General features: G+C 33.3%; 1 protein-coding gene across 3 annotated transcripts in view; it reads right to left on the reverse strand.

The window, feature by feature from the left end:
* The window catches only part of Grm5 (glutamate metabotropic receptor 5), a 428,521-nt gene extending 407,329 nt beyond the window's left edge, over positions 1-21,192 (reverse strand). For all 3 annotated transcript variants that reach the window (XM_071616595.1, XM_071616594.1, XM_027942484.3), the window contains exon 1: positions 20,532-21,192. In XM_071616595.1, coding sequence (XP_071472696.1) covers positions 20,532-21,192 — 661 coding nt within the window. The remainder of the gene's footprint in view (positions 1-20,531) is intronic.
* Positions 21,193-27,369: the final 6,177 nt, after the last annotated feature.

Below are 27,369 nucleotides of genomic sequence, written 5' to 3' on the forward strand. Positions count from 1 at the left end.
ATAGCATCTGACATATATAATACATGATGCATATTTCATATTTCATATATGTATGACATACATTAATGCTATATATTATATGCATGGAGAATATTTTCTTCACTGAAAAGTATTTCACAAAATTTGTTCCAAACATCATTAACCAGTTCATGTTACTTTGTATAAGACCTCTCAATAGTTACACAGCTTCTAATTATAGTCTTACAGAAAGAAGTTAATAATAAATTTTCAATATTTTAAAGAGGTGGCGTTTGCTGGCCAATTTATAATGCTTTACATACTATCTATAAGCATTTAATTATCTATAGCAAGGAAATATTGTCATTTGCATTTTTAGAGAGGTAAAAATAGAATTTAAAGAAATCAACAGATTCCTTTTTGGCAAATGAGCAGGAGCAACACAAAGGTATTTTCATGTGGCTGCTTCTGCACATCTGGGTATGATGCAGTGGGCATAATTCTTTTTGGAAGCTGAGACAATGTAGAGCATTTTAGCTCCTGAGAGTTGGTACATGGATACCAAGTTCTACTTCCAGAGAATAGGTGTATAAAGTTGTCTTGAATATATATTCCTAAAGTAAATATTGTTTCTGCTCAGGTGTACACAGCAAAATGGATAGTATCCATCTGCAGAGAAAATTTCTGAGGGAAATACATAATAAAATTATTTTAAAATTTTGGTGGAAAGATAAGCTACAAATTTAGCTTATCTGTGTGGCTACACAGAGGCAGGTGAAAGATTGAACTTGGTGAGCATAACTAATTAAAACAAATAAAAATTAACAAAAAAAGAATTTGTTCAGCTTTTGTCCTTATTCTACTACTTACTGAGAATTTACCTATTTATCATATATCTTCTATGCCTGGGAGACACTGAAATTTGGTTTTAAAACACCAAATTCCTGCCCTTAGGTGCTTAGTTCAGTGAAACACTGGTAATGCAACATGATATGGACAAGATGGGAGAGGCCAATCCAAACCATGAAGGTAGAGCAGGGTAAAAAGACATAAGGTTATGGAAATAGACAAATGCTTAGGCCTCCTAAAGGTTTGCCTGCATTTGGAAGGATAAGTAAGAATGATTTTTAAATGAACTTTTCCTTTTAAAATAGCTTTTGATTCACTGAGTTACTATGAAGTTTGTACAGAGTCCTACACAAGCTCATAGCTAATTTCTCTTATTGTTAACATCTTGTTTCAGTATGCTCATTTTTCACAAGTAAGAACTAATATTGACACATTATTAACTAAAACCCTTACTTTATTCAAATTTTCTCACCTATTTTTTTTAACCTAGTTTCCCTTTTCTAATCTCATAAGCAAGATGCCACATTACATTTAATTGTCATGTTTTCCTTAAGCTCTTCAAGGTTGTGACTGATTCTCAAGATTGTTATTGTGTTTTTTATTACCTTGAGTTTTTAGATCTACTGAAGTATTTTATAGAATGCCCTTCCTTAGAATTTTCATGATGGTTTTCTCATGATTTTGCTAGGGTATGTATTTTGGGGAAGAAGAGCACAACAAAATTACTATTCCCATCATATCATAACAAGGGTAATGCTATTGAAATTGCCTGTCACTTTTCATGGTAAACTTCATCATTTGGTGATTATGTGTATTAGGTCTCTTCATTGTATATTTACTCTCTTTAACCATTCCATACTGTTTAAATTTAGTATTAAGCAAAATGCCTCCATAAAAATTACTCTCTTTCATCTCAAATTCTTGCCAATTTCTGAGAGAAAGAATTGTTTCCAATATGAACCCTATAAAAATTCTTCTGCTATGAAAGATAAATGAATCAAGACTTTTGTATAAACATTCATAGAATTTAATGAAAGAAGAAGAACTACTTGAAAGAAGTGACATGGCCATGGGGGACCCTCTCAGTAAAACTTTTCCCACACAGAGAGCTCTATTTTATGGGCCACACAGCTGCAGCAACCTTAGGATGTGACTCACAATTTTTTTCATCAGTGCAAAGTTTGGCAGAGCCAAGGATGATGGCAGCCATGCATTGTTCATGAAATGGAAAGGAGGGGGAAAATAGCATTAACAATTATTAATATCTGATTTTTCAAGGGTGAATATACATGACTATTTAATTCATAAAATAAATGTGAGATTGTCATTTCTGGCTCTATTTTATAGCAGAATATAGAAGTCCCAGATCATACCATATGGTAAGTGGCAGATAGGAAATTTAAACCCAGGTGCTTAGATTTCCGATCATGTATTTATAGTACCAAAAGACATTTTAAGCAAAGATCTAACATTAATAATATATTTCTTCCTTTTTAACTACTACAGAAATTGCAGAGCAGGCTTATTGGTAGAAAAAATTCTTTAGCTAAGTCATATTTCTTGAAAGTGGAAAAATAGTGGAAGTCTATACAGAGAGTGTAGAATCTCAGAATTTAGTGAAAACAATTATATGAAAGATTGGTGGAGGTTGATAGTGAACTCTATAACACCATCAGCTAGGAAAATAAAGTCAAGAGAGAGCATGGCCACGGATAATCCTCAGTTACACTATTAGGCAGGCACCATCAAGACCTCAATATAATTTGCTTTGCATGGTCTAGACAGAGAACAGCAAGGTGCATCAATCCAGCTCCAGGCCCCACCCTGTCCAGTTTTTGAAAGATTATTGATCTATTCTCCTGTTAGTTCACTCATTTTATATTATTGTGTGCTAAAATAATGTTGCTATCTCTGGTCCTGGGTTAAAATAGTAATCCTAATGGCTTTGGAGGCTGAGAAAGAAAGAATGTGAGAACAAAGCCAGTCTCAGCAACTTAGCAAGGCCATAAGTGAGACCCTGTCTCTTAATAAAATACAAAAAGGGCTGAGGATGTGGCTCAGTGAGTATGTGCCCCTAGGTTCGATCTCCAGTACCAAATAAAAAGTAGTATGTCCAACATACATTTATGCACTGCCTACTATGTGCCAAGCACTCTCCTAAGGGACCTCACAATCATTATTTTATTTTTCTAGTATTGATGCTATCATAAGAAATTCCATTTCTCAGAAAAAAATAAACTAAGTCTTGGGGAGGATAAGTACTTTCTGATAGTGGTAGAATGGTTATTCAAATACAGGATATTCTGCCTACCAAGCCAACTCCCTTTACTATTCCTTGTGATAGTCTCCAGGAATGGTGATATATAATCTGTTTGGCCAGAATCACCTCAGCTCATCATCTAGATTCCATGTCATAGTTATCACTGTACAAACTCATAGTCTATAATAAATCTTTATCACTGTACAACCTCATAGTCGACAATAAATAAAATTTTATTGAAAAATATGATACTCTGAGTTTCAAAACTTATGAGGGAAGAACAGTTTTAAATGTCTATGCTGCAAAGGCACTAAAATAAATGAGATTTAGTGCATTTTTTGGAAACCTAGTAAAAAAAGAAAATTATCCCTAAATTTCTTCTTGAATCTTCTGCCTCCCTCAACCTTGTAAACAGAAACAAAATGTGGGAAAAGGAGGGAAAATTAAAACGTCACTAACAAGAAGGTCATTCCATCAACTGCACAGTCCTCTTTAAAGGCAGCCCTTGCCCAAGGTTCCTGCTGTGGGTTCACTGGACTGGCAATAAATTGGGTAACTGCTTCCTTAATCCTATCTTTCTGCTTCTTTGAATCTCAAGGAAGCTTCCACAAACAGAGATGTATAACATTTCATGGGAACAGTTATTTTGTCACTGCACCCCATTGCTCTATTAAGGGCACGAACAAAATACATGTAAAGTATGTGTGTGTGTGTATGTTTGCGTGTGTGTGTTTGTGTTTTGTGTTTTCTGTATATATAAACTATACATTAGAAAAAAATCAGATAATAAAAAATATAGAGAATGGTCCATATACAAATTCAGGAAATGTTATCCTTTCTTTTCTCTTTGCTTCTCTCGGCTTCCAACTTTACACAAGATGGCCTTGTTTGTTCTTCTGCTCACTCCCTCCTATTTCCCAGATTCATACTACTATGATAACATTAAAGCAATATGGCATGTTATTAAATTGGGAGTGGGCAGCCACTAGAGTCATAAGAATTTCCCTAGTCCCAAGGTAACATGGACTCATTTGTAACTGTTCCAGATATATCAGGGGCTTTCCTTCTCCAGCCATATGTAGCATCAATTCTTTGATGCTATTGTACCTCAGGGTGTGTTTCTTAATCTTTTTAAACATTAGAAATTATACAAGTAAAGACTCAGACAACTTGACCCTTCATGCCAGAATAAGAAGAATTATGCTGAATGGGCCTTCTACTGTGCCCTAGTGACATTAAGATATATGCAGCCTGTCTTTAATTTCAGATTCTTATGTCAGGATCTTCATATCATAAATCAGTATGACAGTACAACAATTAAAGATGCAGACTATTTTAATATTTAATTAACATGTAATTTAATTGTTTCAAATAATATAATTCATTTTTGTTAATTTGACTTAGATCTAATAAAACATAAAGTATCAACAAAGATATTGACTCATCATCTTTTATTATAGTGATCTCAAGATCAAAATAACAGAAAATGCTTGTATTCTGTTTCAATATGTTATGACCAACAATATTGGAAAAACATCTTTTCCACTTTGTTCAATTTTTAATGACATATTTTCAATTACTGATTGTATAACTGCAAACAACAATAAAACCTTGACCAATAAGCTTTAAATGTATGGAGCAAGGTTTATAACCTAATATTGGGCCCTAACATCTTGCCTGTAAATTATGTTCTACACCTTGCTCAGTCTTGCCTCATAGAAGACTTACAAAATAACAAAATCAGCTATTCTACAGAGGAATGTCTAAAATGACAAGTAATCAAAAGAGATCTACACCATTAATAGGCAAGTTTTCCACCAGGAAAGTTTAATTTCTCTCTCTTGATGTCTTTTTTTTTGACCAAAATTCTGTAAGATGTTGACAAGAGAAATTGAAAACTAAGAGAAATATAAATAGAACCTAGAATGTCTTATTTAAGTTTCAGAGACCTTATTTTTCTTCACATATATTGTGACACAAGGATGGTATGTGGATGTGGGGAAAAAAATTATTTTGCTGCTCTGAAGAGAAACCCTCTACCTGTGTCCCTAATCACCATTTCTGTTCATCTGGTAATGCTTGACTGGGTTTGCCCTGGTGGCTGAGGATGAATTGTGAGCTCAGTACTTGAGATGGACTTATGTGAAGAAGTTAGACAATGAAACAAAATGGAAAGGAAAACAATAGGCCATATGCAAACACTTCAAAGAGTGAAATTATGAGACAGATTAACACAGACAGAAGGAATGCAGAGCCAATAGAATTACGAGAAAGACATGCAATAATCAGATCCAAACAATGACCTGGAAGTAGTCCAAAGAGGCATCATACTATCTTGAAAAGGTGTCCATGATATTGTTTTTGTTGCCTTTACTGCTCAGCTGCAAAGGGAAGCCCACAATGTTGAACATTTGATTTAAAAAATATGCTTTAAAAAATACTGGATAGGTAGAGAAAAAAATTGCTTTGAAGAATTCTAGAAAAATGGTAAAAAAATCATACGTGAAACTACCAGTTTGAAATATTGACTATAACATGGTGCAATGGAATCCTTGGAGACAGAAATACCTCTAATGAGATTTTGTTGCAAATATACTATGGCCATATAGAATTCCTATTTACCTGTACTCTTATAAAAATGACAGTATCTATGTTACAAGCCAATACAAAGAGAAAATAATATCACATGCATGAAAATACTAACAGGTAATATTCATTCAGTGAGTGTAATCTGTTATTATTTCTTGCATCCTAGCTCCTTTTGGAAAGAAAAGAAATATAGTAGACTAACCACACTTTCTCTGTGTATTGAGTAAAATTTAATAAAAAAAGAAACCACAGCCAAAATTAATTTCATTACCATGTAATTTTTCTCAATGCATATTACATACTGTTGAAACCATACACTACAAGTAAGCCATGTGACAAGGTGTAGGTGTTAAAGTGACGAATGACCAAGTGAGTACACAGGACAGAAGGAATAGGGCTTCCTCTCATCTTCTGTGGATGCAGGGCCAATCTGACTCCCACTTTTCATCTGCCACTGCCCCTGTCATTCTGACAGCTTACTCACTAGACAGGCCTAGTTATCCTTGACCATTCAACACTATACTCAATTGCTCACTTGACTATTTTGAAGCACGGGAGAAATTACTAACTATGCTATAGATATAAACAGGCTACAGAAATAAAGGCATACAATTTGGTTTATTAGATAGCATTAGTTTATGACAAAGCCTCAGATTTCAGACTTGTGCATCAAGGAATAAATTTTAAAGTCTGGAGTTGCCATGCAGATCATGCTCTCATGAATTAGTCAGCATGGTATAGGCTATAAAATAAGACAGACCTCTGTGTATGAAAAGAAAACATTTCCACATTATTCAGCATTTTTATGCTCTTATTAGGACATATGGCCATAATTTAATTCAACTTGAAATAGATTTAATTTAGTAACTATTTATTTGACACTTATCTACTCCAAAGTATGGCAAATGCTGTAAAGGACATCAAAGAAGTTCTAAATCCCCTACCATAAAAACAATTCACTCCCATTACTTATAACAATATTCACTAATGTGGAAAAAGGATATTATAAGGTCATGGGTAATTATGTTCACAAAGAATATGAATAACATAGGAAAATATATTTTTTAAAAAAAACTTGGTGAGTAAAAAGAAAAAAATGCAAGCAAAGATGAATTCCAAAAATACGTGCTACAGGTACTTCATAAAATTGTTCATAAGAAAGACAAAAAAAAAATTGAAAGTTTTATTTCTTTTGGAATACAGTTTTAGTCAGCTTTTTCACTGTTCTGCCTAGAAAACCTGACAGGAACAATTTTAGTGGAGGAAGTTTATTTGGGAGCTCAAAGTTTCAGAGGTCTCAGTCCATAGATGGCCAACTTCATTGCTCTGTGCTTGAGGTAAGGCAGAACATCATGGTGGAGGATGAGGAAAAGGAAGGCAGTCTAAGACATGTCAATCAGGAAACAGAGAGAGTTGTGCTCACTAGGGACAAAATATAAACCTCCAAGTCATGCCCCCAGTGACCCACCTCCTCCAGTAATACCCTACTTATCTACCTACAGTTCCCATCTAGTTAGTCCATTCAAGTAGATTGATGCACTGATTGAGTTAAGGCTTTAATAATCCAATCATTTCACCTCTAAACTTTCTGTAATTGTCTTATACATGAGTTTTTGAAGGTTACCTCAAATCTAAATGACAATAAATAATGGTAATATGAAGTAATGATTTTTAAAATTATTTTTTTCTAAATATAAAATAATATCTAAAATTTCTTTTTATATTTAGAAATAATAGCAGCTAACATTTTGAATGTATATTATCTGATAGATTTTATATTAAATTCATGATCACAATTTCCCTATGAGCTAAATACATTGTTAATCAAGACTTTTCTGAAATGTAGTAATGAGACTTGAAGAACTTGCCTCATCTCTACAACGAATAATGATGGACATGGGATTTGAACTCAGGTCAATCTGAATTCTGTGTATCAGCTCTTCTTGATTACTATTCAGTGATCTTACTATTATAATTCTCAGGGCACTCCTAGATCTGATACTCTAAATATTTGCTAATTACAGATAGAACATGGATATAGTGTGGAAAAAAAAAAAGTTCAAGGCATTCCCCTAACCATGACTGCCAATCAACATCTCATTATATTTAATGTGAAGCAGACATCATTAGTGGACGTTTTGATTAGCCACTAATTTTCACAGAAATGTACTAAGTATTTCAAAATAAAAGTTTAAAGTATATAGACCTTGGAACATAGTGAATATCCATTATATTTAATCAATTAATATATCAGGCAGCTTTAGGTTTACAAAGTGCATTAACTGATTAGTCAATAAAAATTGATCATAAAAATTAGTATAGAAAGTGTCGATATAGCCATCTGTCACCTTGCAAATGAGGGTATTTGTAAAGATCGTCCCAAAGTGGGAAATAAAATATAGTCCCAAGAGTAAACTCAAGATGAACTCATTTATTATTGACCTCAAAACCAAATAAGTTGATTTGATAAATAGTTGAGAAAGGAAGTTCCCATATTCAAGTTCAAGCACTTCAGCATGAATTTCTTCTGCCCTTTCTCTGGAATGATTAAAATTATTCCAGTTGTCTATGATTAGGGATCATGGTCAATCTAGAAAACTCCATTCATGACCACTTTAATATTTCATAGATAAAAATTTTAAAACATATTTTTCTTTTTTCTATCTATATGGTATTCTTGTTTCTACTAATGGCATAGCCTTTTCAAGTATTCTAACCATACAGAGTAATTTTCCATCTACAGACAGAGTAAAGAAAAAACAGACAAGGAATGATCTTTGAGACTCTGAAGGGAACTACCTGTCAAACATACCCTAATTACTATTCTCTAAAATCACAAAATAATGCACTCTCCTTCAAAAAATGTGTGATTCAAATAAGTAAAACAAATTCAATAAAACCATCAATTCTAGGATTACGTAAAGGAGCTGAAAACATTTAAAATTTATAGCTACAAAAAAAAATCTTAGGAAGAGGGAGAAGATTAGGATTTCAAGATAGAGACAAGAGACCAGGAAGTGTCTGTGATTATAATATCACTCAAAGGATGTTAAATTTGTGCCAAGAAAAATTTAGTATGGTTAGATAGAATAAAAAGCATTCAGGTTTTCTTAGCTTTACATAGATAATTGTCAGAGTTCTAAAACTCCATAAAAATAATTTGTCTCAATTTTGTCAAACAATACAGAGTATCTTAATTAGTTGTGATTATATATTTTATGGTTTATTATTTAAAGTTGTTAAAAAATATTTGTTGGTGAGGATGAATAATTTTATAAAAGAATGCACATAACGACATCTAACTCAAACTTCTTATCTCAACTTTCTACTAGATCAGGGATGCTCAGTGGCATAAATAAAAGAGAAAGACAAGGCAATGCAGGGTGTTCCATATGTTTTCTTTAATCTCAGAATTAAATCACTAAGCAGTGCATCAAATGAAATATGACACATTGATATTCTTAAGTTTTGACTAGGGATGCCAATCCCATTTTATTCTTATTAATTGTGTTATATCCCATTTCCAGGGTCACATATTACATTTGTATTATTTGTATAAGTTCCATAAGTAGAGATTCTTTTCTGATAAATTTTTAAAAACACCTTTAAAATGCATAATTTTCCAAATTATACTTGGCAATATCTTTTCTTGCATCTAGTTCTTGAATATAGTCATCCCTTGCCACACAGCTATCTTTGTTGGTCTTCATTTATGTGTACGTATGTTCTTCCTATGAGGGTGAATTTGACATTAATATGAAACCCTTGATTGGTGAACCTCTGAGGTAAGTCAGGTGCTAGTCAATGACTCCATCTCACATTTTTCATAATGTCTACCACAGATTCAACCATATGGTACATAGCCAATAAGTACCTGTAAATTACTGAATACACCAAAACACTTGTATTAGTATTACATGAATCTTGAACTCTATTTAATATGCTTTCATATATTATATGTATCTGCAATTAAATATATTGCATTTTATCAAAATTATATTTTGATAAAATCAACATCTTTCAATTGTTACCACAACTTCAAAAACTTGGTAAATTGAAAGTACCATCAAATTCTCAAACGCTTTTTAAAAAATTTCATTAGGTATAAGAAGATCTGATTTTGTCAATTATTTGTAAATACAAAGTTGTATAATTAATTTATAGACAACTTAATGTTTTCAGTTGTCATTTTTCAGCATTTATTTCCTCTGAGAAAAAACTTAGAACCAATTATGCTTACATGGCAGGGATGAATGTAATAATTTGAGAATTGAAACAATTAAATTTGATTACAAATAAGATAGCTAAATAATGTGTCTACTTTTCTAGTGTCTTGATATAGGCTTTGCCTTTTCTTAAATTACTTTGATATAAATATTAATCACCAGCTTATTTTTGGTTTTGATTTTTCCAGTTCCAAGAAATTGAAATTAAACTTACATGACACTTCAATATGTCTCACTTGACTTTTGTTTTTCCACCTTCTCTAAAGGACAAGAATTCATAATATTATAATACAATATAGTTTTATTTTAAAAAAATATTTTTCTAGTCCTAGTAGGGAAAGAAAAACTTAAAATCCTAACTCAAATACTGTAAAATAAAGATATATGAAACAAGGATATATAACCAAATAAGACTGAAGAATGTCTGTGAGGAAATTGACAAAAATAGAAATAGTTATACTTTTAGAGCCCTTGAGGAAAGGAATGAAGAAATACCTACTTTTCACTGTATCTATGATTTGGGTTATAAGATGACATTAATATTATATTAATAAGGACTCCAAATCTATATCTTGATATCTCGTCATAGATTACAAAAAGCTTTTATAATTTCTGAGAACACAGTAAACACTTTTAAATAGTTATTATTATTGCAGCTACAACAATTTGCAAGAGAGCATCAAACTGGTATTTACACAAATGTAGCTATTTAATATAAGTATTTATTTTGTTTCCTCAGATTCATATTATTTCATTTTAGTTTTATACTCACGGCTGTGGCATGCTTCTATGTGCTATACCATATCTCCTGTTAACAAATCTTCTAGTTACAAACTACTAAATGTCCATAAGCATTTCTAATTTGAAATTTATAAAGAAGTTATATTTCTGTTGCTTGAGCTTATTTTTTTCTACTACAAAGTTGTTAATGCTTGTTGAAAATTAGAAATATTTCAGAAGTACTTAATATATAGAATTAACTTTCTATCTTGAATCCCCCCTAGTTCCATACCACATCCCCTATGTACACACAGCAAGAATAACTATGCTAACAGCATGGCTGTGGGATTTTTCAGACTTTGTCAATTTGCTACCCTTAAATGGCTCTCAGAATGCATCTGCAACTGGAAGAGTACAGAGTATCTCTTTCCTTACCAATTCTCTACTTCACCTGGTAGTCAATTTTATATAGGCAAAACCAAATTGAAATATCATTTATGGGCACTTTTCTCCATGGCCAATAAGGCAAGTTCTTGGCAAGCAAACCTAAGAAGGTTTTATTGAATACCTGCTATGTGCCAAGCTTGATGTTAAGTGCTTTATATTCAGTTTCGCAGCAATTGTATGGGATGGTATTATGTCAATTTTATAGCAAAAAAAAAAAAAAAAAAAATTAAATTAAATGACCTGACCAAAGTCTCTGTACTAGCAAGATTAATCAGGATCTGCACTCAATCCTTTCTGTGTTTATAGTAATAGCTGAAAGTGTAAGGTACTCAGTTTCCAGAGACGGCTATGCAATAAGCTTTGTGAATTTAAGGTCATGACTCCACTGCAGTTTACCCATTTGATGGAATTGCTCTTACTTCTAACATTGTTATCTCATCTTCTTATCTCACTTTATTTTGCCTTTTTTTTTTTTTTTTGGCCTGAGATTCACATCTTCAAAAGATGTTGAGAAAATAAAAAAAAAAATTCCTTCATTCAGCAATTTTAGTTAAACTGAATGTGCCAAAATGAGATTTCATAACTCCTCGCACCAATGAATCCCAAAGAATAGTTTTTCATACATAAGGCTGCGTCATTTAACAATATGTCCTCCTACTCTTGAAAAATGTGTACCATATTGCTCCCTCTAATAACTCCCATCTGAAGGACAGTGTGGAGCCTGTAGGGGAGATGTGAACAGACCAGCGACAGTCTGTACTCATCATCAGACTCTCAGAAAGTTCTTCTGTGAGGTCAACTGGTTGCCACACTGCCTCCTCCTTAATTTCTTTTTACTGTAATTAATCCATTCTCTGGGAACAAGAAAAGGTGCTGCCATGGAAGCTGGATAAAAAGACATAGGTGACATGCTTAAAAGATTTTATCTGTGGGAAAACACATAGTATCCTTTGTTTCTTAAGAAAGGAAAACAAATCTTCAGATGTGCACTTCACTTTTCCTTAAAGCTACAACTTCTCCAATACAAAGTAAGAAGATTTAGATTTGTTTTAAAAGGGTGGACCTAGCATCTGAATCCTTACTCTGCCACTACCTAGCTGCAATATTATGGGAAAATTATTTTCTCTTTCCATATTTATTTTCTAATCTGTAAAGTGGCCACTTTTTAAGGAAAATTATTGAATAAAAGAGTGAACTAACAAATTTATGAAAAATATTTAATATTTAATCACATTTTAGCTAACAGAACAATAGAATCTCAAATGATATTGATGGCTGTATAAAAGGAAAAATAATTCAACCCCATTCTCCAACTGAGGTTTACATTCATTTTTCCATAGCCTCCCAATGATTGCCCATTCTAGGCTTTTGCATCGGAGTTATGGACAATTGATTGACTACATCCTTCCAAATGTAGAGGCAATTCCTTCCAAAAACTAGTTCTGTTCATGTTAAAGACTCTGTTCCTGTTAATGGTTCTAATCACTGAACTAAAATTTGTTACTGTGGTATTTCAATAAACTAGATCTTTGTAAAGTTCCTGGCCATTGAGAATGAATTTAGGTCCTCTCTACCTAAACTTTACAAAGACCTAAATATACCAATGCTTAAAGTTTAAATCAGGGTTCTACCATGTCCTGTCTTCTCTCTGCTAAATTTGTTCTCTGAATACCTGGTTTCAAGTCTCATAAACATTCCTGCCACGCTCATTTGAATATGTCATGCTTGGTTTCACTTATATTAAGTGTGATGCCCAGCATTTAATGTAGCCCATTTGTAGTCTGTAGACACTTGAGCAAAGCAAATCACAGAAGGTTAGTCTTGGAAGTGACCCATGAGAGTGGCCTTTCCACCTCCCACTTCATATGACAAATGCGGGAAGGGACTGAAGTGACTTTCTCAGAATCATAGAGTAAAAACATCTAGTCCCACCCAGATATCTTTCTTTTAGAACAACTAGTCCTTATAATTTTATCTTTTTCCATTTCAAAGTATTAATTATATAGGCTTTAGTAATACTCTTCATATTTCATTTATCTACCCTCAAATCAATGGAATAGTAAAAAAGATTACAATTCTTGACCAGACTTATGTGAACAGCCTAAATTTTTTTTTTAAATTTTCTGTTGATGAAAGTAGATGAAAAATTGTAAATAAGAAAGACAGAGAGAGTGTGATGATCTAAGTCTATAATCCCAGTAACTCAGGAGGCTGAGGTAGGTGGACTGCAAGTTCAAATTCAGCCTCAGCAACTTAGTAAGACCCAAACAACTTAGCAAGACCCTGTCTCAAAATAAAAGTAAAAATAAAAATAAAAATGGCTGGGGATGTAGCTCAGTGGCTAAGCGCCCCTGGGTTCAATCCCTAGTAGAGAGAGAGAGAGAGAGAAACAGAATAAGGAGGAAGAAAGGGAGGGAGGGAGGAAGGAGGAAGGAGGAAGGAAGGAAGGAAGGAAGGAAGGAAGGAAGGAAGGAAGGAAGGGAGGAAGGAAGGAAGGAAATGAAAGAATAAAGGTACAGGAAAATGTTCCACGAGATAAACTCTCTATATTTTTGAGAATCCCTCTCTTTGCTTTCTCTTATGTGCTTTCCTTGTGTAGTTTACATCATGTGTACTATAATTTTTGTTCTGTGTTTTGTCTTTCAAAAAGAACTTTTGAACATTATACCTCACATCATACTCTATGCTTCCCCAGCTTTCCTTACTCAGAATCAACCTCTGTGGCTCATACCTGAACATTATGAACCTTAAGTTAATAAGATTACTATAACTAAGTGAGTCACAAGGTTTCTCTTTAGTAAACAAAATGACTGAACTTTCCGAATATATAAACCCTAAAGCTCAGACAATAATATTACCTCTATGAGATCTTGGAATAATGGAGACCAAGGAAAAACATACACATGTGCAGCTCACATCCATACAATGGGTACATACAGAATAACTGACAGACATGGAAACTCAGAGGTGGTCTTTTTTTTTTTTTTTCAAGGAAGCATCTGATTAATTGAAACTGTAGAAATATCTACAGTTGCATATCACCCAAGAAATTTGTTTCTGTTTCTTGGAGGAACAGTGCAGTGACATCCTCCCCAAACAAACTTCTTTCTAAATTAGTCCTCTGGGCCCTCATATATTTTGGGGAAATTTTCTAGTATTTTCAACAATGAATGGACAGAAATGGTACCTGTGAAAGAGGAAGCAAGGATGTCATATCATATGTGAGTCAGAATCCAAGCCAGAAATTATATAATTTAAATGAGTCCTGAAAATAGGAAAGCCAGGCTACTATTAGTTATGGTCACAAATTCAATGATTTTTTTCCCCTGAGAAAATTTGAATAACAATTTCAACCATGATATGGAAACAAAGTGAAGTGTAGATTGGGATCCTGAGTTCCAAAACTCTTAACTAATTATGTGACAAAAAAAGGCCACATTATCTGACCTTTCTTTCTCTGATTTTTCAACTGAAAAATAATGAAGGTAGAATAAATGCTTGCCTATCATCTTTCCAGTGTCAATGTTCTATAAAACAAACCATAGCTTGTATATGTGAATTGTTACCATCATTATTTTAAAATTTATCTCAACTTCTCAGCCCCTGGAGAAACAAAATGCAACCCTATTGCAATGTACTTTTTTTTTATCTTCCCAAACGTAACTATGGTCTTTATAGAGTCAAAATTAGCAGAGAAGTTGAGATGGGGAAAGTGTGTCCCCACTTAAAGCTGCCTGCCTATATTTACTGTGCTAATGTTCCCAGAGCCAAAATATGGAATCAATCTTGTTAGCAATGGACAGAAGAATAGATAAAGAAAAAGGCAGTATATAGAGATAGTGGAATATTATTCAGTCATAAAGAAGAATGAAATCCTGTCATTTGAAGCAAAATGAATGGAACTAGAGGTCATTATGTAAGGTAAAACAAGCCAGACACATAAAGACAAATATTATGTGTTTTTCTCATACATAGAAATTTATAAAAAATTAATCTAAAAGTATAATGTAATTATTAAAGTTTAGGAAGGGTGTGGGTGATGGGGTGTGGTGATATGGGTGATGTGGGTGATGGGATGTATCTATAATTGATCAGTATATGCTTTACTTATGTACAGAAGTAATGTCCTGAGCCCCCATTAACATGTACAATTAATTTGTGCTAATAAAAACACATTTTAGAAGTTGAACTTTAGCATATAGACTATAAAGCAAAATAAAGCACTTTCAGCCAAAGCTTGGTTGTGATCGTATATATAAGTAAATACTTGATGGAAAACCATATTATAATCAGAAACAAGTAGAATATTGCAATCTATAGTCTGACCTAAAGACAATATTCTTCATGATGTTATGTTACCAGAACAACTTACTAGTATATTCCCTCCACCAGAGTATCATTAACACATTTTTCCCTAGGGGAAAAAAAAGAGCGGTATTCTTGTTTCATTAAACAAAAATAAGAATTTCAAGAACCAGTGAAAACAAAAAAGGGAGTGAAGTGTGAACCGCATTTTACAATTAATCAAGGGAGGCATTTTGGCACCTCATTTCATAAAAAAAGCAAAACTGTGAAAAATTACAAGTGCTTGCTATTTATCCACACACTATATAGTCATAAACAATGGGTTATATATTATTGTAATAGAAATTAATCCATTTAGCAAACCATCTTGAGCACCTCTAATATGCTGGATTCTCCAGTAGACCCTGGGGAATATACGGTAGAGTTCTAACTAAAGTCAGCAAAAACTATAAAGTGTGAAAATCCTGTGAATCATGCAGAGAGTACAGTAGGTTTGGTTTTGAATAGTAAACCAAGCCCAGTAATTACTTTTCTCAATGAAATTAAGATAGATCCGGCAGAATAATAGAATAATGAAATACAAAAAAAAGAAAGAATAATGGAATACACAAAAGTGATTATAATATTTAGGTTTCAAGGAACAACTAAATATCCAATCACAAGACTATGTATGCATGTATTTGATCAGTATATGCTTTGTTCATGTATAGAAATGCTGCACTGATCCCCATGAATATGGGGTTGAAGCATTACTTATACAATGAAGCATTTCTTGCCTGCACATTTGTTCTCTTTAATTTAGATAAATTTAATTTAAATACATTTAATTTAAATAAACTTATTTTGTTTTGATTTCAAAGTTTAGGCATAACAATGGTACCCACTTGTATGGAGAGGAGCTGGAATCTAAAGTCACTGGGATGAGTATGGTTCTTTTGACCTCCATCCTGAAAGCATTTATCATTGCTCACAAATGGGTCTGCAGTCAACTGGGTAATGTTTATGGTTTCAGCTGGGTCATTTATGGGATTGCAATAGGCTGTAGGTCTGCAATGTAATTGTGTTGGTCTATTGTGAGATCTCACATGATTAATGTCAACAGGTTCACAATAATCTCCTATGGAAAACTTGAGTATACTCCTGCCTCACCTGGTGATGATCAAGTTTCAAGACAGACTATCAAGGAAGTCCCCACTTCAACCAAATTATATTTACTAAAGCAATGAGTAACCAGACCAATGTGCATAAAAGTGGAAAAGAACTGTCCAATTACAAAGCGAATAATGTGGATTTAGGGACCAGTTAACTGAAGCCTCCAATTAAGTAGATCTGCTCCAGCCCTGAACAGATAAACATTATTGATCCTGTACTATAATGGACATATAGGTCTAGGTTTGGAAAAGTACTGAGGGAAGTGTCCCTTTAAATTGTCTTAGAGCAGAGAGGGTGCTGACTGGACTGACTCCCTTAAAAAGGTGAAATATTTCTCCTGAGTCACTACATCTTTCCTTTGTCTACAGGGTCAAAGTGCTAGTTTATTTTGCCCTGGAAAAAACCTGTTTTCTTTGTTTTGTTTTGTACTATGAATCTCTTTGCCTGGAAGTTCTAAGCATAACTTCTGTTTCATACAAAAAGCCACAATAAATAGTCATTCCCTCAGACTATAAAATTCATAAAACATGGGAGTCCAAGTTTAGTGGATTAATATTAAAGCTGAAACTCAGGTCTCCAGTGTTCTCCTCTGGATTTCTGGGCCAGCATACACTTTCTTGAAGAAATATCTGTGGTAGCTGTCATGATTGAGTGACATAGTACTGTCAGGTTGAAGTACAAAATAAATGGGCAATTTGGGGTAGATATTTTTGAAAATAGGACCGTATCTTTTCATACAACATGATGGCTCATGTGAAAGTGTTTGGAAATTTTTATACTTTTCAAAAAGGAAAAGCAAAAGAGCATAATTATAAGAACATAAAAATAAAGTACAAGGTACAGGACTGATTGTTCTGTGACTACGGAGAATTAACCTAAGCAAGCCAGAGAGAGAAGCTAAAGTAAGAACTGGCATTTTCAGTTTATATAAGATCACACGGAGGATTTTTGAAGGGCCAAGCAACAGAAAACCAGGCATATCCTTGGAGAGCTTCCACAGAATCCAACAGGGCTGTATCTCATTTGACTCAAGGACTTTTCAGATCCTGGAGGTGAATTTTGCCTTGTGAAAATTTCTACCATGCCATTCATATTGATAAACTACAAGTCCTAAACCATATAACTCCATTATCACACATTTGCTTGGAATCAAAACAAAACAAATATGTCTTAACATAGTCACATAAAGCAGTAATCCAGAGTGTTTCTTCTTATTTTTGAATGCTCAGTTCTAAATTTTATTCTCTCCTGAATCCTGCTGGTATGGTGTCACCATAGTAATTTTCTTGAATTTTGGCAATGCAATTTCATTTGTCTTAATTTTACCCTCAGAGTATTTTCTTATAAGTGATATATTACAATAAGAAATTTATGCAAGTAACACACCACATCAAAAGATGGTCGGTAAAAATTATGCATGTAACACACAACTTTGAACACATGTATGTAAAAGTTACAGATGAAAAGTAAATCTCTCCCATTCTATCATATTCCCTAACTACTTATATTTCCTCTCAGAAAGACAAATAGTTGTTTTACTCATTTCTGTGAGCAATTCTATGAATATGCCATTGAATGCTTTGTGTAAAAACTTTTTTAAGCAAGTAGAAATATCATATGCACAGAACCACATCTAGTTGTTTTCACAAAATAATCTTGGAAATCACTAGTATTATTTAATTTTCTATGGAGCTCCCCATTCATTTTAATTGCTACATAATAATGTGTTAATGCATCATAATTTATTACTATTCAATTACAATTCAATTACTATTGTTGCACATTAAGATCAAGATACCAGTTTAAATAAGTAAAAGTCAATGACCCTGATTCTGAGTTTCACTGGGAGCTCTGAGTCTCACTTGGAGCACAATCTCAGATTGGCTTCTCCCATATGGTGACCAAACTTTCTCTTCTGAAGCTAGAAGGAAGTTCTCACCTTCTCATATTTCCTCATGTCCTTAGCTGAAATGCAATCTTTCTTAATTTTCAACAATTGTCAGTATTCTTCCAGTTAAGATTTAACTATCAAATTCCTCTAAGATAACCATGACCCCCATCACCACAGACAGAAGGTAATTTTTCCCTGTCAATTTACTTTAGAGACTTATTTGCAATTGTCACCTTGAATTATGCTCATATAAGTATTCATGCGTGCTTCATACCCTTTGCCAGATTGCAAGCCCATTGAAGACTGTGATATATAAAACATGGAGCTGTCCTTCACAAAACTATCAGCAGGACTTGCATATATTTGTGTTTAACAAATTTGTGTTACACAAATGTATCCTTAGAGTATGACTCTATAGAATTCTATTAAATTATGATAGTACACTGATTAAGAAGTCTGTAGCTATGACCTCTGTCCCTATCTCCAATATTACTATTAGTTATATATTGGATAAATTTTTAAACTCCTAGAATATTTATATTTGTAAAATATATTCTATGCTTGTATGAATATGTCAAAATATATTCTAATATTATGTGTAACTAAGTAGAGCAATAAAAATAAATAAAATGGTTATAAAATTTCTGGATTCTCTATATCACCAGATGGTTGTGAAAATCAAATAAAAGAATAGTTTATAAGAAAAATCTTAGTATTAGGAAAAAAAGGAGGGGCCAAGGAGTGACTAAGAGGTAGTGTACTTTCCTAGGGTCTGGGTTTGATTTTCTAAAGTAAAATGATCAGAATAAAATGAGAAAATTTTCCCAGCAAAGGAAAAATAATCTAAATTGTCCTAGTCCAAATATTTACTCGTTGCTCAAAATCTCTCTATATCAACCTCAAATTTATTCTCTATTTATATGAAAATTTCCAGAGGTAAAGTTTCAATCTGTATAGAATTCCATTGTATATTTATGCAGTTCTATATCATGAATTAAATTAATTCATGATAATATGCCACTTGATAATGAAAATCTGCTATATCTGATTGATCATTTTCTCTAACCTCTAAAGTTAAACTGACTGAGATCATTTCACTAATTTGTTAATAATGTAACATCAAGTTTTATAGGATTGGATTGCTTGGGCCACAATAATATGTGATCACAGGAATTTTTAAAATCTTAACTAATCTTCACAATAATTTAACTATTTATAAAAATGTGCTGTACACTCTTCAAGATATTATATTGCTTAATATATGCCTCTTTTTGTCCAGGAAAGTGTGTGAAATAACAAGTGATTCTCACCATTTCAGTCACTTAACCCCAATAAGTTAAAGCAAACCTATCCAAAACAGCCTTACTGAAGGACTAATAGTATTCCAAAGCATTTTTAAATTACTATAAGCAACAACAAGCTACTTGTTATTATAAATGTAATAATACATTAATAATATATTAATATATTATAAATATTATTAGATATTTTCCTAACTCACTCTTCTTTCAATATAAAGAAGTAATAATTTTCAAAGCAAACTTGTGTTGAATTGTTAAGAATCATACTTTCCAAGTATGTTCTATACAAGGATGAAATTAATTCATTCTTATCTTCATTTTAGTTTGACCATGAACTCTATTGAAAAAAACAGATGTAAGACTAAACTGTTTGGTAATTTCTATAATATGCTTGGACTGGAACTGGCTACGTTCATTCCTATATGCATTCATATCTACCTCTCTATATAAGATAAAATTGGCAGTAGGAGCAACTTTATATTAAATATGTGAGATGTTCAATGAAAATCTATAAAACTTAAAAACATCTAATAATATCAAATTTTTTTATATTTTTACAGCAAATATTATTTATAGCAAAAGTAGAAATGATATAATGCAAATTCAAATAATTTATGGCCACATAACCATGTAATTTACTTAATTACATTAACTAATATGAATGTTTCTCTAGATATCTTCCATTCAGTCCCTTTGAATCATACTAGCATAATTGAAGCAATTCACAATGTCCAAAATAATAAGGAATAGTTAGCCTTCCAAAACCTGAAATTTTAATAGGGAAGTTGATGAATGCATCAGAAGACATATTTCATGCATGGAAAAGAACTTACCTTCTGTGTGTACCGCTGACACATATGTCCAGTTGTATCTCTTCACTATGTCCACCATGGCTCGTGCCTGCTGGGCATCAGAAGGCACAACCCTCATGAAGTACTTGAACAAAGTCTTATCACTCAGATCCATGCTTGTTGCTGAGTAAGCAATCTGAGGTATGTTGAAAAGCTGGAGCAAGTTCTGGACTTGAATGGCCACAGAACTGGAGCCAGGCCCAATGACCCCTACTATAGGCTTCTTGGAGCGGAAAGAAGAGGAAGAGCCATCCACACAGCGTACCAAGCCCTCCTCCTCTTCTGAAGAAATGAGGGAATCTCTTATAAACTCAATGCTCTGCTCTAGGGCCACAGCTGAATGCCAGCAGGAATCCCTTATTTCACAGCCAAGAGTGATGTTGGGCAAGAGTGTGGGGTCTGAATTGATTCTTTCCAAGGTATGTAGCATGGCCTCCACTCTCTGGATGCCATACTGTTCACGGACTGCCCCACACTTCCTCTCATGAACTTTGTCCACAGTAGGCTGGTGGTGGACAGAAAAAAGAGCTCCAATAATGATGTCACCTGGCATGTGAGCCACCACCCTCCTCTCACTGGACTGTGCGCTCCCACGGACATCTTCTTTCAAAAGCAGGACTGACAGGATCAACAGAAGGACCATTTTAGGGAAGGAGTTCAAGCTAATAAAGATAACATGGTGGAGAAAATTTGGAGATTTCTGATAGTGAAAATCAAATGATGTCCTATGTTGAGTGGTACACCAAGGAATTAGTTAGCAATTTAGATGTGTTCTCTAAAAAACCACCATGTCCCCAGGTAGTATTTAGTTAGGTGCATCCATGTGATCATGGTCTTCAAAACCTGAAAGAAAAGAACATGGGTTTTTAACAACATAAGCACAACTAGTTTTGGGAAGTTCTAATGATGCTAGTGGAAAGAGGGAATTTGATGATATGGATAACAACAACAAAATAATTACAAACTATTTCTGACTTGTCTGTTTCCTTTGTGATTTCATGAAATAGATGACATACCTTCTTGGTTCTTCCTTGCTTAGATTAAAATTTTTCTTTGTTCATCTTGCACAAAAATATGACATGTAGCAGGCAAAACTTTACTCTCATGCAGAGGTGAGAAAGGGAGAGCATCCTAGTAGAAAAACTGTTTTGAACAGAAAATTCTAGGAAGAATGCATCCCGAAGTATTAAACATTGTTGATCTCTGGATGATGGAATTATGGTTAATTTTTTTATTTTAATGCTCATTAGGCTTCATATTTCTTTAAAATTTTTCAGCACTGAGCGTAAATTAATTATTCTATATTATTGTAATTATATTATTAATAGTTATATTTAAAGAGCTGGGGATATAGCTAACTGGTAGAGCACTTCCCTACCATGTGAAGGCCCTGAGTTCCATTCCCAGAACCACTTAAATTGATAAATAAATGAAATAAACCAATTAAAATTAAAACCTGATTATTTCTTGTCTAAATTCAATGGAAAATAATGGACTGATCTTTCCAGGAAAAAATGAGTTATTTGTCTAATTCACATGTAAGATATAACAAATATGAGTAAGGAGAGGCAGATAATTCAAGTTATATGAACTGTGGGGGAGAAAAAGAAGGTTGGTATATTACAAATCAAAATGCCCTCCAAATAGGCAGCAAATAATGGTTGCATGAGCACCAATTTTTGGAGAAAAGCATATATAGGTTCAAATCCCAGTTCTGCTATTTAAAAATTATAAGAAAATTGTTCAAATTCCCAGTACCAGAATTACCTTATCTGAAAAATGGGGATAATATGTGCTAGACTACCCTTATGGGGATTCACATGAGATATCAACTATGCAAATACTTTGTAAATTGAATAGGACTATATATATTCAAAACATGATCTTTTTGCTATTAAATTTCCAAGGGCATTCTGTGGTTAGGTGTTAAGGACAGAAATTCTCTGGCAACCCAACTGGTCCTCTAGAGAATCTTCAAAGTAATTACAGAGTCTTGTAATAAAATTCACAGTAATCAGTCCTCCAGCTCTGATCCAGAAAAAAATTTCCACATTGCTAAGGCTCAAAAGGTTGGAAGTGTGCACATTTGTAACTATCCTTCAAAGGGATACAGTATATCTATGAACACAGCCATCTATTTCAGTTTAAATTCTTGAGAAGAAGGAGATTTTTGCCTCATGCTTCCTACAGCAAAGTCTAGTATAATTTGTAAAAGAGAACTGACAGATTAATGATTTTATTTAGTTAAAGGGTTTGGGTAAGAGACTTAGTTCGGTATGTTATCATCTATATTAGTCAAGGATCTTAAGTTGTTTTAAAATGACTAACTCCCTAAGCAGTATCTCTTAAAACAGGTAATAATGATTTTTCAGGAATTTTTTTTTAATCTCCATGCCTATACAAGAATACTAATGGTTTCAAAATTCATCAAATCCTAAGAAATTTCAGCCAGACACAAGATGAATGTAACTTGAATCATGTTTCTAATTACTCCTACCCTCATTTTCACTGTTTCCTTCAACTGTATCCTATGGCAACAGAGAAGCGCTCCCTGAGTATAGTGCCAAATGCTAAAATAAAAAAATATCATTAATAACTAGATGTTCCCGAATAATGAGGTGCTTGGCAATATATAGAAAAATTAATTTTTGGTATAAAAGTTGGCATTTTAGACAAGAGGAAAAGGAACAAAGAATGATGTTAATGTTCTCACTGGGAAGTTATCTGAATATTTTCAAATTTCCCTTTCACTCTCCTTGGACCAAAAACCTGAAAAACAATGCTAATTCTTGTGGTCATGTGAACTATATTGAATGCAAAAAATAAAAAATAAAGAGAATGAAAGCACAGTCTCTCATTATATTAAGAATTAGTAGACAAAATAGCACGCATTTCTTATGCAAGAATATCACAATGATATGGGACCAGAAGCAACCCATTAAATTTATGAAGCTGAAATAGAAATCCCAAGCATTATATTAGGTACAGTTGTTTTAGGAAAACCCTACACATTGAGAAACTGTATGTGTGTACATGTGTATTATATATATATATATATATATATATATATATATATGTATATATGTGTGTGTGTGTGTGTTTGTATGTCTTTCAGTGACTATATGTATGTGTGTGTGTGTATATATATGTATGTCTTTATATATATATATATATATATATATATATATATAGAGAGAGAGAGAGAGAGAGAGAGAGAGAGAGAGAGAGAGTCACTGCTTATATATGCTAAATTATTTAACTCATTCAGCAAAGATCTATTGGGTATGGATAGTAATGATCATTGCCTGGATAGTGATGGTCATTGTCTTTCATGCTCCAGCCATTTATTTATTAACTCTTTTAACAAGTATTCATGGCACACTTATGTTGTGAATCCCTACTGGGAATTGAATATCAAAAGTGAACAAGATATGCATGTTCTCTATAATTATGGGCCTTATGAAGGTATTCAGAGGGATAAATTCAGCCTAAAACTGATGAGAAAAAGGAGCTATCCCTATGAAAAATATAGTTAAAACACAAAGAATTGGAGGAATTGTGGTATAAAATGAAGTTGGAAAAACAAGAAAGAACTAGACTGCATAGGATCTTCTAGGCTCTTATAGAGAGTTTTAATGTCAGTTGCAATGAAAAGCTATTGAAGATATGTAAGCAAATGATAAACACAATTCAATTTTAGAGTTATTCTGGTTTTCTGTTATTCTGGATAATGAATTGAAGAAATCTGATTAGGAGACATTTATAATAATCTAGTAAGGAATGATAGTGAATTGACTATGATTGATGACAGTACAAACGGAGGAAACTGGACAGAGTTAAATATATTTTTCCAAGTAAAATTCACTGTACTTGCTGATGAACTAGATATGGGTAATAAGATTTAGAGAGGAACTAGGGTCACTCCTAGGCTTCTAGTCCAAGAAACTAGTGCATTTGAGTCCATTAAAAGAGTTGTGATAGACTGGCATATGAACTTGTAAGAAAGAAGAAAATTAACTGTTTCTTTTTAACATGTTAAACTTGGCATAATTTTGAGCCATACTGGTACAGAAATCAAATAGGAAAGTATTATTAAGGGGGAGACTCAGAAGAGAGTGTTTGGTTTGAGATGTAAATCAAAGGCAACCAATATGTAAAATCTTAGGAATGCATACAATCATCTGGAGAAAAAGGATGGGGGTGGGGGGATAGTTTTGGAAAAACCGGCTCAGGAAAATGGCAACCCAAAAAGTAAGGTGTGAAAAAGCATATCATATCTGGGAAACCAGGAGAGAATGTTCTAAGCACTTCACATTCATAGACATACAGGGAGGTTTCTATATTGCACAAGAAATGCATCTGGATTACTTGTCAGATATATTCTACATGCACTGTACATCAGGACAACTGGACACAACAGCTATGTCCCTCTGTCCATTTGTGTCATACAGATGTCAAAGATCCCCCAAGATGTAGGTATCATTTTATTATGTCTATTTAGTAAATGGTGCAATAGGTTTTAATAAGTTAAAAACTTGCCAATTACTTAGCAAGAAATAAAGCTAGAATTGTCTATGCCTGTTGAACAAAATGATACTATTTTCACTATCTTTTGTTTTCTCACCACCCCTTCCTATAATACAGATATTAACAAAAACTGATGCAAATAAGTTCAGCATTGTGAGACACACCTGTAACCAACCCCAGAGACTCAGGAAGCTGAGGTGGAACAATTGCAAGTTCAAGGTAACCCTGGGCAACTTAGTAAGGCCCTCTCTCAAAAAAAAAAAAAAAAAAAAGAGCTAAGATTGTACCTCAGTGGTAAAGCTTCCCTGGGTTCTATCCCCAATCTATAGTACCAAAAATAAATAAATATATAAATAAAAATGAAGAGCAGGGCCAACCAATTTGAACTCCATACAGAAATTACAGGTGTTGCCTTGGAATCTAGAGAGTAAAGAGTATCCCAAAAAAAGAAGACAGAAGATAGAAATTTGCATAGGTATTTACTAAAAGCTTATTTATATTGTCCTTTCATCCACTACCACATTATGAAATCCAGACACCTAGAAAGGGATATTTTAGAATAAATTATAATATAAAAATATGACAGAAATATGCTACAACTCAGATTATTATAAGGCTATTAGCAAATCATTCCGTGTGCTATCAAAATACTAAAAATTAATATAGGATAAATTTAAAATAAACTAGTAGAGGATACATGAGATCTATAAACATCACTCATTTGTTCAATAAATGCTTACTGAGTGACTATTTTTTTATTTTTGACTTAGGATTCACTTATGGACAAAGTAGACGTAAGTTCATACTCTCAAGGAGTGCACAAAAATCTAAGGGGTGTGACTGGAGAATAACAAGGTAAGCAAATAAACTATACTAAAGAATATTAATCATGAAAGAGGGAAAAGTTAGACTATGAAACAAGATAGAAAGTGGTAGAGATATAGAAAACCTTAAATAGTGTGGCCAAACTATAAACTGAAAAAGTAACATTTGAATAAAGACCTAAAGGGAAAAAAGAAGTGAATCATACAAATATCTAGGAAAGAACATTCCAGGTAATATTAAAAGCAAAGACAAAGTCTGCAAGATTTATGCCTAGTGTGTTAAAAGAATAGCAAAGAGGCTCGTATGCTGGCAGTGACTGTAATTGTGGGGAGAGGCAGCCGTGCAGTCTGTGACATAGAGTGATGATGCTGAGACTGCCTTGACTTTAAAAGACGTTGGCATTTAACATTGCATGAGAATGGTTTTTGTGAAGGGTTTTCAACAGAGGAATGTTACACTCTGCCTAACATTTTAACAAGAACAAGAACACAAAAGCAGACACTGAGGGAGCAATTAGGAATCCAAGACATTGTCAGGTGAGAGAGATGACAATGGTTGGATTGGGGAGATGGTGGTACAAGTGAAGGGGTCACTAATAGGATTCTGACTGTATTTGGAAGGCAAAGTACAAAGGTTTGCTGTCAGATCTGACTTGTAATGTGAGAGCAAGAAAAGTGTCAATAAAAATGCTGACATTTTCAGCCATGGAGGCAGGATATGAAGAATTGTATCACTCTGAAGTGAACAGCACGGTGGAAAAGATTTGGATGGAGACAAAGACGTTCAGTTTTTATAAATTAAGCTTTAAATACTGAGTGGAAATTCAAGAAGAAATATGGAATAAGTGGTGAAATTCCGGAGAATTTGAAATTGGAGATGAAAAATGCAGGAGACATAAGTATATAGATAGATTTTTTTAAATTATAAAAGTTGATAAAATCACCTGGGAAGTGAAAAGAGAAAAGAAACTAGTCTCATAGACTGCATTCCAAAGAATTTCAACTTCTAAATTGCCAGAGATAAGGAGAAACTATCAAAGGAGACTGAATAAGTTTTGAAACAGAAACTTTGTCTTGTGAAGTGTGTATGAGTGGAGTGGGCAATAAAATAAGAATTGTTCTCATTATATTAAACAGAAGTAAAAGAAGAATAGTTCAATGTTCACAAGAAATATCATGAATGAGTATATTGGCATACATAGACTTAAGTCTGTATACTAACATTTATTTTTATTGTTTCCTTTCACTTAATCTGTGTTTTCCAAATTTTTTTTTTTTTTAAGTTTGAGACTTAAGGATCTGCCTTCCAAATGTCTGCCCCAATCTTTCTGGTGATGCTACCTACCCTCCATCTGCTCCTGTTTAGGAGTCTACTAGTGAAGTTAAATTAGTCTCCTATACAAAGTATATACTGAATTATTCCAATGGCTTTGTTCTTGCTTGTCCTGACTCTTGATAAGCCCTTTTAT

The sequence above is a fragment of the Marmota flaviventris genome, chromosome 9 (assembly GCF_047511675.1).
Source record: "Marmota flaviventris isolate mMarFla1 chromosome 9, mMarFla1.hap1, whole genome shotgun sequence".
NCBI lineage: Eukaryota > Metazoa > Chordata > Mammalia > Rodentia > Sciuridae > Marmota > Marmota flaviventris.